This window comes from Bos grunniens, chromosome 28 (assembly GCF_055505025.1).
Source record: "Bos grunniens cultivar Pamir isolate PY7600 chromosome 28, Bosgru_T2T1.0, whole genome shotgun sequence".
In the NCBI taxonomy this organism is placed as follows: domain Eukaryota; kingdom Metazoa; phylum Chordata; class Mammalia; order Artiodactyla; family Bovidae; genus Bos; species Bos grunniens.
Window position 1 is genome coordinate 36,697,676 of NC_141192.1, and position 12,059 is coordinate 36,709,734.

General features: G+C 42.2%; 1 protein-coding gene and 1 non-coding gene across 10 annotated transcripts in view; both read right to left on the reverse strand.

Annotated features, from left to right (window-relative positions):
- The window catches only part of MTR (5-methyltetrahydrofolate-homocysteine methyltransferase), a 132,546-nt gene that overhangs the window by 47,616 nt on the left and 72,871 nt on the right, over positions 1–12,059 (reverse strand). For 8 of the 9 annotated variants that reach the window (XM_086382787.1, XM_086382788.1, XM_086382792.1 and 5 more), the window contains 2 exons: positions 11,225–11,341; positions 10,778–10,918 (listed from right to left, as the gene is read on the reverse strand). In XM_086382787.1, the coding sequence (XP_086238913.1) occupies positions 10,778–10,918; positions 11,225–11,341 (258 nt within the window). Of the gene's footprint in view, positions 1–10,277; positions 10,693–10,777; positions 10,919–11,224; positions 11,342–12,059 lie in introns of those variants that run through there. The other variant, XM_086382795.1, reaches the window with a different exon arrangement.
- Positions 2,569–2,641, reverse strand: TRNAE-UUC (transfer RNA glutamic acid (anticodon UUC)). The gene has a single exon. It is a non-coding gene; the product is annotated as a tRNA-Glu (tRNA).

Genomic DNA, 12,059 nt, shown 5'->3' on the forward strand with positions numbered 1-12,059 from the left:
TGAGTGCCTGAACTGATATCCATCATCTCATATAGGTAGAGAATAAAATAGAAAAAAACATTTTTTTTCCTTGTGATGAGAACTCCTGAGTTTTCTAACATCTGTCATATATATTATACACCAGTGTCAATGATATTTATCACATTGTACATTAAATCCCTAGTAATTATGCATCTTAAGAGGAATTCCCTTCATCCAATTTTCCCTCCTGTTAGCCCCTGCCTCTGGTAACTTCAAATCTGATCTCTTTTCCTATGAGTTTTGGGGTTTTTTTTTTAAAGCATAATCGACCTATAATTTTAGTTCTGGTACACAGTATAGTGATTCAATATTTCTATAATTATAAAATGATCCTCACTAGGATTTGAATGTTCAGTAGAGAGACTGAGTGAGACTCCATTTTTTTTTTTTTCCTTTTCTTCTTTCCTAAAAGATAGCATCTTGGGACTAAAGATTTCCCGGACAGTAAGAAAAGCTAAAGCTGATATCTGATGAGCTTTTAAAGTTCTCATATAGCACCATCACTACCCAGATATGTGAAGCGTCTGTAACAAAGGCAAGTCAGAAATTGTCTTAGAGGTGGGCACACTGTGAGGTACAAGACATAGACCGTGCTCTCAAGGACTTTGCCGTATCATAAGGTAGATGGAAATACACAGAGAAAGGTAAAAGCTACAAGAGAAAGCCTGTGCCAAGGGCTGAATGAGAAGATGACGGAGAAGGCAATGGCACCCCACTCCAGTACTCTTGTCTGGAAAATCTCATGGATGGAGGAGCCTGGAAGGCTGCAGTCCACGGGGTCAGTAAGAGTCGGGCACGACTGAACGACTTCACTTTCACCTTTCACTTTTATGCATTGGAGAAGGAAATGGCAACCCGCTCCAGTGTTCTTGCCTGGAGAATCCCAGGGACTGGGGAGCCTGGTGGGCTGCCGTCTATGGGGTAGCACAAAGTCGGACATGACTGAAGCGTCTTAGCAGCAGCAGCAGCAAGGTAGATGGAAATACACAGAGAAAGGTAAGCTACAAGAGAAAGCCTGTGCCAAGTGCTGAATGAGAAGATGACACAGACAAGGCTAGGAATTTTGAGGACAGAGTGATCATCACAAACTGGAGTGGTGAAGAGAGACTTTGAAGAAGCTGACAGATTCAGCAAAGGGACAAAATCATGATGATCCTGGGATGGAAGGTGAATTGCTTATCTGTTTCTTCCATCTCAAGTGATGTCACTCGCTGCCCAAATCTGAAATCTAAGTATCACTCTTGACTCTCCATCCAGTCTTCACATTCAATTAGTTACCTAGCCCTAAAAATTACACCGCCTCAATATTTTGCTCTACTCTGCTTCCACTTTCATAGTTCAAGCATCTAACTGGTCTCCACAGCCCAGGATCACCCTGGCCCCAATGCGTCTTCCACACTGTAGCCAGAGGGGCCTTTCCAAAACACAAACCTGATCAAACTGCCCCCATGGGAAGATTCACTGTAAGATCCCTGCTGCTGCTGCTAAGTCGCTTCAGTCGTGTCCGACTCTGTGCGACCCCAGAGACGGCAGCCCACCAGTCTCCCCCATCCCTGGGATTCTCAGGCAAGAACACTGGAGTGGGTTGCCATTTCCTTGTCCAATACATGAAAGTGAAAAGTGAAAGTGAAGTTGCTCAGTCGTGTCCAGCTCTTAGCGACCCCATGGACTGCAGCCTACCAGGCTCCTCTGCCCATGGGATTTTCCAGGCAAGAGTACTGGAGTGGGTTGCCACTGCCTTCTCCATATTGCTCTGCAAATGTTGTATTGATTCCTTTTCATGCTGGACAATGTCTGAACCAATTGTCTCCTAGCTTCATTTTCTGCCATTCCTGAAGAACTCAGCCTATCCTGAACATCTCAATTCCTTATGTTCTCCATCATCTCTCTCATCCTTGGCCCTTTACATCCACTCATCTGACAATATTTTCTTTAGCACCTACCAGAATACCAGGCCACAGCTAGATGCAGACACTCCTCCTCTGGCAGAGAATACCAGTACTGTACCCCAACCCCAAACTTTAGCCTGGCTAACTCCTGTTGAGCTCTCAGGTCCCCCCTAACCCATCACTCTGGGAGGCTTTTCCTGACCACCTCTACCTTTGGGTTCAGCGGCCCTCCCAAGCAGCCTACAGCATCCTGTACATGCCTTATCACAGCATCTCCCCACCACACTGGATGACAACTGCCCCTACATACTTGTGCACATCTCCCTGCACTGCAGGCTCTACAGGGGCATGCCTCTTTTATCAGTTAGATCCTCTAAGTTCAGAAAGGACAAAGCAGAAAACAAAACATGGGAAAATATTAGCTGAATGATTTAAAGCTGAATGAGAACCGATTTCCTAGAGCAACGTTTGTGCAGGATAGTAGAGGCCAGGCCAAAGAGTGCTAGGAACCCACGCTATGGAGTTTGGATTTAACCTTCCAGGCAACTGTGGCAAGGGTGCAGGTGGGGGAATGACAAGAATTCTGAAGCTTCAGAGTAACATTCCAAGTAGTATTTTTTCACCGGGGAAGTGAGACACACGGCTTGTGGGATCTTAGTTCCCCAGCCAGGGATTGAACCTGGGCCCTTTGCACTGAAAGTGCCAAGTCCTAACCACTGGACCACCAGGGAATTCCCACCAAAGTAGTATTTTTAAGAGAACCCTAGAAAGGGGAGAATGTTTTAGTAGTTCATGATGAAAGCCTGCACTACAGTGGTAGGAACAGGAAGAGAAGGAAAGGACAAACATAAAAGTATTAATGGACAGCATGGAAGGAGGAGGACTGGGAGGAACTCCAGGATTGAGGGCTGGGGTGGTAACTGATCACACAGGGCACTCTCATATGCAAAGAGACTAATGCTGCTCTCATATGACAAAAAAACCTTAAAGAAGATGGCAATTAAAAAATGTAGAGCAATCTTGAGAAAGAAGAATGGAACTGGAGGAATCAACCTGCCTGACTTCAGGCTCTACTACAAAGCCATAGTCATCAAGACAGTATGGTACTGGCACAAAGACAGAAATATAGATCAATGGAACAAAATGGAAAGCCCAGAGATAAATCCACGCACCTACGGACACCTTATCTTCGACAAAGGAGGCAAGAATATACAATGGAGAAAAGACAATCTCTTTAACAAGTGGTGCTGGGAAAACTGGTCAACCACTTGTAAAAGAATGAAACTAGAACACTTTCTAACACCATACACAAAAATAAACTCAAAATGGATTAAAGATCTAAACATAAGACCAGAAACTATAAAACTCCTAGAGGAGAACATAGGCAAAACACTCTCCGACATATATCACAGCAGGATCCTCTATGACCCACCTCCCAGAATATTGGAAATAAAAGCAAAAATAAACAAATGGGACCTAATTAAAATTAAAAGCTTCTGCACAACAAAAGAAACTATAAGCAAGGTGAAGACAGCCTTCAGAATGGGAGAAAATAATAGCAAATGAAGCAACTGACAAACAACTAATCTCAAAAATATACAAGCAACTCCTGCAGCTCAATTCCAGAAAAATAAACAACCCAATCAAAAAATGGACCAAAGAACTAAACAGACATTTCTCCAAAGAAGACATACAGATGGCTAACAAACACATGAAAAGATGCTCAACATCACTCATTATCAGAGAAATGCAAATCAAAACCACTATGAGGTACCATTTCATGCCAGTTAGAATGGCTGCGATCCAAAAGTCTACAAGCAATAAATGCTGGAGAGGGTGTGGAGAAAAGGGAACCCTCTTACACTGTTGGTGGGAATGCAAACTAGTACAGCCACTATGGAGAACAGTGTGGAGATTCCTTAAAAAACTGGAAATAGAACTGCCATACGATCCAGCAATCCCACTGCTGGGCATACACACTGAGGAAACCAGAAGGGAAAGAGACACATGTACCCCAATGTTCATCGCAGAACTGTTTATAATAGCCAGGACATGGAAGCAACCTAGATGTCCATCAGCAGATGAATGGATAAGAAAGCTGTGGTACATATACACAGTGGAGTATTACTCAGCCATTAAAAAGAATACATTTGAATCCGTTCTAATGAGGTGGATGAAACTGGAGCCTATCATACAGAGTGAAGTAAGCCAGAAAGAAAAACACCAATACAGTATACTAATGCAAATATATGGAATTTAGAAAGATGGTAATGACAACCCTGTATGCGAGACAGCAAAAGAGACACAGATGTATAGACAGTCTTTTGGACTTTGTGGGGGGTGGGGATGATTTGGGAGAATGGCATTAAAACATGTATAATATCATATAAGAAACGAATCGCCAGTCTAGGTTCGATGCAGGATACAGGAAGCTTGGGGCTGGTGCACTGGGATGACCCAGAGACATGGTATGGGGAAGGAGATGGGAGGGAGGTTCAGGATGGGGAACATGTGTATACCCATGGCAGATGCATGTTGATGTATGGCAAAACCAATACAATATTGTAAAGTAAAAAAAAAAATTAATAAATTTTTTAAAATGTATTTTTTTCAGCATTATTTATAATAGAAAAAGACACAGAAACAATCTATGTGTTCATCAGTGAATGAACGGATAAAAAAAGTGTGATATACTATGTATATAATGGAATATTATTCTGCCATAAAAAGAGGAAATCCTGCCATTTGAAACAGCATGGGTGGAACTTGAGGGCAATATGCTAAGTGAAATAAGTCAAACAGAAATGCAAATACCATATGATCTCACTACACTTGGAATCTAAAAACAGAAACAAATGTGGTGATGGATGTTAACCAGACTTACTGTGATGAGCATTCCATGATATATACTGATATCAAATCATTATGCTATACATCTAACACTAATATATGTTGATCATATCTCAATTTTTAGATCTAAAAATGATAAAATTCATAGATTATATACTCTCACATTTTTTTAAGAGAAAATACAAAACTAGACCAGTGTGACACCTTCCCCAACCCCCCGCAAAAAAAAGAGTCCTTCTAAAGCTCACATTCTCATCACTTGATATATGTAAACATCACTTGTCCTGTCAACCACACAATCAGGCAATTCCTGCCTGTGGGATGGAGTCTGATAAGTAAAAACGGCAGAGTGTTCCAAATACTCTTGGAAAAAAGGCCAAGTGTGTTCACAGAAAAACAGCAGTGTGCCACATGGAAGGGGCAGGGAGGGGGCAATGCTGTGTGATTGTGAACAGTAGGAAGCGAGAATGCAAAGTGTGGCCCGTGAGGATTTCTCACCATGTACAGAGTTTCATTATCACACCTGATATATGATAAACATGCTTCAGAAAATCAATATTCTAAATGGTACCATTTCAGAGCAGCTATTTCAGAAGCATGACCCGGCACACTGGGTCCATCTGCTTTCCAACTAGTTATTCAGTAGGACACTCTCCATGATCCAAACTTAAGTTGTCGCGCCCTCACACACTGAGCGGCCCAGACACCAGACACATGGAGAAAGCTTCCAAGCATGGTGGCCGCTCAACTGCTCAATTGGCTACTCCTTCATCTGCTTCTACTGCTCAAGAGTAGCTCCCCATTAGTAAGGTGCCTCATGAGGACATGTATTTTATTTCTGATATCAAACTGGACCAGCACCTAGGGAGGAAACTGCTCAAGCAAAAACCAAAGGGGAGTGTGAGCACCCACTGGCAACGAGAAAACCAAGGCCAGATAAGGAACAGAGACCTTTTTTCTAGAAAAGCATCAAGAATACTTACATCTGATAAACCTATCATCTGCTGAAGATTCTAAGCTGAAAATGCACTTACTTACATAACCCTCCAAACATCACAGCTTAGCCCCTCACCTACCTTGCATGTAGGTGGGCTTCCCTTGTGGCTTAGAGGTTAAACCATCTGCCTGCAATGCGGGAGACCTGGGTTCGATCCCTGGGTCGGGAAGGTTCCCTGGAGAAGGAAATGGCAACCCACTCCAATAGTCTTGCCTGAAGAATGCCATGGACGGAGGAGCCTGGTGGGCTACAGTCCACGGGGTCGCAGAGTCGGACGTGACTGAGCGACTTCACTTTCACTTTACCTTGCACGTGCTCAGAACACTGACATTAGCCTATTGTTTCAGCAAAAGCATCTAACACTAAGCTTTTTTTTTTAAATAATAAAATGTTGAATATATCATGTAATTTATTGAAAACTGTCCCAAGAGTGAAAAACAGAATGGCGGTGTGGGTCCAGAGTGGTTGTCAGTGGTTGTTTTCCCTCGAGATGGCAGGCTGAACAGAAGCTGCGATCCGCTGCCTTTGTCCAGCATCACAAGAGAGGATGGTACTGCATGTCGCCTACCCAGGGAAAGGTCAAAATTCAAAGTACAGTTTCTCCTGAATGCTTACTGCCTGCATATCATCATAAGTTGGGGACACGTGTATTCTCACAATCCAAGGCCATGCAAGAGCCATCACACCCAGAGATTGTCCCTGTTAACACCCAAACAGTACTGCCCAATGAACAAACTCCACGTGAGATAATGGTCTCGTGTTACCTGGAACTTCTTCTTACCCAAGATAATTTAGTCAGCACAGGTCAGCCTGCCCCATACCGAGGATATCATTTTTCAATAAAGCCCATTAGATTAGTAAGGTCAGAGATGAGACTCTTCCTACCCTTTTCAACAATAACACTGAATGATTTATCAGATGAAACTTGAGTGTAGACCTTATTATTTGACAATGAAAAGAGATAATCATTCTCTCATAAAGAAAAAAATTCAACCCTTATCTGCCTCATAATATTCCTGCTTTTCATGCTGTTTGCAATCAGTATACCCTGAGGAATGGTTAAAGAGCTGGCGACTCCTGGTAGTGATGAAAGCATACTTGCTTTGTTATTAATTCCTTAACAGCAACAGAAGTCACCTTGAATGCAGACAGTTAACCTACTCGACAGACGGGGTCAGTGGCTTATAATAAGTCCTGTGGTTACATAAACAGGGAGACAATTTTTTTATGATGGATTGATGAAGCCTTGAAATTGCTATTAAGATTTCCCCTCTTACTCTTCAGCTGTCCCTTAGGAGCAAAACCTCTTGGCAGTTTAGCAAGATATAAAGAAATAAAAACTTGTAAACAAGTACTGGAAGTGAATGTAGACCGAAAAGAATGACTGCTATAAAATACAAAACCAACAAAATCTTAAATGAGAACAGCCTCACAAATAAGGAGCCCTATCTTTCCTAAGTGAGAGCTGTCTCATCTGGACAGTGAAGATAAGAAACCGCATCACATTATGGATTAACTAAGAATGCTTGAGTAGAAGCTATGATGCCCCTCTGGTCTTCAGTAGAACCCTGTCTTAGTTGGCAATTAATGAACAATCTCCTGCCAAGTGGAAAGCAGGCTAAGAAAAAAAGCTGGATATTGTTTCATACTTGTATCCTGGTGTCCAAAGAAATGGCTCAGCACTTTGTCTGAGTAGACATAATCATGGAAATAGGGAAGGAAATCTAGCCACTGTTTCTTATGTAATGAACTGAGAAGAGCTTGTTTATATTTGCAACAGTCAAGATCCAGGACATTCTGTCCTGCATCCATCTAAGAAATTATAAATGTCCTATGGAATTGAGAGGAGGGTCATGTGCTCACCGGCACTGAGTCTGAACTCATCTTTGTTGAGTGAACCTAAGGCTAACATAGGCAGTTTCAGAAATCAAAATCTTGCCATCTGTGACATAGACAAATCAAGGACGCAATTAACCCTAAGCTATCCTATCCCTTTTCCAGAACACTTTAGTAGTCTTCAAAGGAAGAGGAAAAGTCAGAAGTTCTGCCAAAGTTAAATTCATATTTTAACCTAGAGAACATTAAACCAGGTGGTAACATACACAAAGGCATTCCTCCACTTTCCTGGTATGCTCTGTGAGAAAAATTTCTTCCTTTGCCATTGCTTTCTGAAATAAATTATAAAGTAAGTTTTCTTGAAAAAAGATTTCATCTTTCCTTAAACTCAATTCTAGAAAGCAACACCCATGATAGACAATTAATATACCTTAGTTCAGTTCAGTCGCTCGGTCGTGTCCGACTCTTTGCGACCCCATGAGTTGCAGCAGGCCAGGCCTCCTTGTCCATTACCAACTCCCGGAGTTCACTCAAACTCATGTTCGTCGAGTCGGTGATGCCATCCAGCCATCTCATCCTCTGTCGTGCCCTTCTCCTCCTGCCCCCAATCCCTCCCAGCATTAGAGTCTTTTCCAATGAGTCAACTCTTCGCATGAGGTGGCCAAAGTACTGGAGTTTCAGCCTCAGCATCAGTCCTTCCAATGAACACCCTTTAGGATGGACTGGTTGGATCTCCTTGCAGTCCAAGGGACTCTCAAGAGTCTTCTCCAACACCACAGTTCAAAAGCATCAATTCTTTGGTGCTCAGCTTTCTTCACAGCCCAACTTTCACGTCCATACATGACCACTGGAAAAACCATAGCCTTGACTAGACAGACCTTTGTTGGCAAAGTAATGTCTCTGCTTTTGAATATGCTATCTAGGTTGGTCATAACTTTCCTTCCAAGGAGTGAGCCTCTTTTAATTTCATGGCTGCAGTCAACATCTGCAGTGATTTTGGAGCCTCAAAAAATAAAGTCTGACACTGTTTCCACTGCTTCCCCATCTATTTCCCATGAAGTGATGGGACAAGATGCCATGATCATTGTTTTCTGAATGTTGAGCTTTAAGCCAACTTTTTCACTCTCCTCTTTCACTTTCATCAAGAGGCTTTTTAGTTCCTCTTCACTTTCTGCCATAAGGGTGGTGTCATCTGCATATCTAAAGTTACTGATATTTCTCCCGGCAATCTTGATTCCAGCTTGTGCTTTTTCCAGTCCAGCGTTTCTCATGAAGTACTCTGCATAAAAGTTAAATAAGCAGGGTAACAATATACAGCCTTGACATACTCCATTTCCTATTTGGAACCAGTCTGTTGTTCCATGTCCAGTTCTAACTGTTGCTTCCTGACCTGCATATAGGTTTCTCAAGAGGCAGGTCAGGTGTTCTGGTATTCCCATCTCTTTCAGAATTTTCCAGTTTATTGTGATCCACACAGTCAAAGGCTTTGGCATAGTCAATAAAGCAGAAATAGATGTTTTTCTGGAACTCTCTTGCTTTTTCCATGATCCAGTGGATGTTGGCAATTTGATCTCTGGTTCCTCTGCCTTTTCTAAAACCAGCTTGAACATCTGGAAGTTCACAGTTCACGTACTGCTGAAGCCTGGCTTGGAGAATTTTGAGCATTACTTTGCTAGCGTGTGAGATGAGTGCAATTGTGCGGTAGTCTGAGCATTCTTTGGCATTGCCTTGGTCTGACAGAATGTGGTCCACTGGAGAAGGGAATGGCAAACCACTTCAGTATTCTTGCCTTGAGAACCCCATGAACAGTATAATATACCTAGGACTGCCCAATACATAATAAATCGACACAAGAAACTGATTTTGGATTAACTATAATTATTCTTACGTCTATAGATCAAAAGTGTGCAGACCTCAAGCTTTGAACTGTAGATTTGGACTAGATCCTAACATAAACAGGATACATATATAAAAATGTAAAGATATAAAAATGGGTACCAGGTAATCACATGGTCACACAAGAAAATCCAAAATAGTCAATTCATAGCATGAGATATCGGAGAAGGCAATGGTACCCAACTCCAGTATTCTTGCCTGGCAAATCCCATGGACGGAGAAGCCTGGTAGGCTGCAGTCCATGGAGTCACTAGGAGTCAGACATGACTGAGCGACCTCACTTTCACTTTTCACTTTCATGCACTGGAGAAGGAAATGTTAACCCACTCCAGTGTTCTTGCCTGGAGAATCCCAGGGACGGGGGAGCCTGGTGGGCTGCCGTCTCTGGGGTTGCACAGAGTCAGACACGACTGAAGTGACTTAGCAGCAGCAGCAGCATGAGATATGGCACCCCAATCCCGTACTCTTGCCTGGGAAATCCCATGGATGGAGGAGCCTGGTGGGCTGCAGTCCACGGGATCACTACAAGTCAGACACGATTGAGCCACTTCACTTTCACTTTTCACTTTCATGTATTGGAGAAGGAAATGGCAACCCACTCCAGTGTTCTTGCCTGGAGAATCCCAGGGATAGGGGAGCCTGGTGGGCTGCCGTCTCTGGGGTCGCACAGAGTCGGACACGACTGAAGCGACTTAGCAGCAGCAGCAGCATGAGATAGAAAAGTATCTGATAAAATGAAAAGATGCTCCTAGTATACTACTAAACAAACAGGTTACCAAAAAAGCATCAAGAAAAGTTAGATTTTTATAAAAATGTACATGAGTGTGTGTGTGCATGTGCATATGCATGAACATACTTATTAGCACTTTTTGTTTCAGAAGAATAAAACCAAAACCATGAATAGAAGGCTATAATAAAACCTCAACAGTGGTTAATGATGGGTAGTAGGATTATGAATAATTTCTATTTCTTCTTTTGCTTAACCTTATTTTATAAATTTTTAAAAATTAATACGTGTTACTTTGGTCTGAGAAAAATAAATTTTACATTTCAAAATAAACTTACAGAAATACAAATTAAGAGTACTGAAGCAGATATTTAAGGCCTGTTTCTCCTTCCTCGCCCTAGTGAAAATACCTTCTCTGGAACTCTCTGTAGAAACCTTCAGTGATCCAAAGACATGGTGCTATCCTTTCTTCCATTCTACAATGAAAGACTAGTAACTGTACATTTAAGACAGATTCAAAGAAAAAAAGGAAAAGCCATCCATCAGAACCTCTCTCCTCACCTGGGCGTAGTGTAAGAGCTTCTCGGTGGCCTCAGGGTCTCTGTTCCAGATGAGGTCCTCACAGAGCTGGAGAAGCTCCTTGTGGATGTCATCATATACAGGAAGGCTTCCAGCATTCACTATTCCCATGTCCATACCAAACTAAGGGCAATAAAAACAAAAATAAGGATTTCCAGTGATACTCTAAACCAGGGATCAGTGACTCTTTCTGTGAAGGACCAGATAAAAAATACCGTAGGCCACAGCCTCTGTCACAACCACTCAACTCTGCTGCTATAGCATAAAGGCCGTCATAGACAGAATACAAGTGAGAGCGTGTGGCTTTGCTCTAATAAAGTTTTATTCACAGAAAATGGCAGCAGACCAGGTTAGTTTGTGGGCCAAAGTCTGCAAACGCTTGCCCTAAGTAAAGGCTGGTGTCCAAGGCAAACAGGTGTTCCACTATACCTTGATCGCATGGTACAGGAAAACCCCATGCATTGCCTCTCGAATGGCTTCCATTCCTCGGAAGGAGAAGGACAAGTTGGAAAGACCACCGCTTACTTTGGCTCCAGGCAGCGTTTCCTGGAAAAAATTTTAACATATGAAAAGATTTCCCTAGTTTGCCAAAAGCAGCAATCGTGTTCCTTAAGCTTTTTAAAATAAGAATGGAAAGTAAAAAAATATATAAAGTCCCAAGTAAATCAGAACTTCTTAATATTGGAAATAAAAGCAAAAATAAACAAATGGGACCTAATTAAACTTAAAAGCTTATGCACAACAAAGGAAACTATTAGCAAGGTGAAAAGGCAGCCTTCAGAATGGGAGAAAATAATAGCAAATGAAGCAACCGACAAACAACTAATCTCAAAAATATACAAGCAACTCCTACAGCTCAACTCCAGAAAAATAAATGACCCAATCAAAAAATGGGCCAAAGAACTAAATAGACATTTCTCCAAAGAAGACATACAGATGGCTAACAAACACATGAAAAGATGCTCAACATCACTCATTATCAGAGAAATGCAAATCAAAACCACTATGAGGTACCATTTCACGCCAGTCAGAATGGCTGCAATCCAAAAGTCTACAAGCAATAAATGCTGGAGAGGGTGTGGAGAAAAGGGAACCCTCTTACACTGTTGGTGGGAATGCAGACTAGTACAGCCACTATGGAGAACAGTGTGGAGACTTCTTAAAAAACTGGAAATAGAACTGCCTTATGATCCAGCAATCCCACTGCTGGGCATACACACTGAGGAAACCAGAAGGGAAAGAGACACGTGTACCCCAGTGTTCA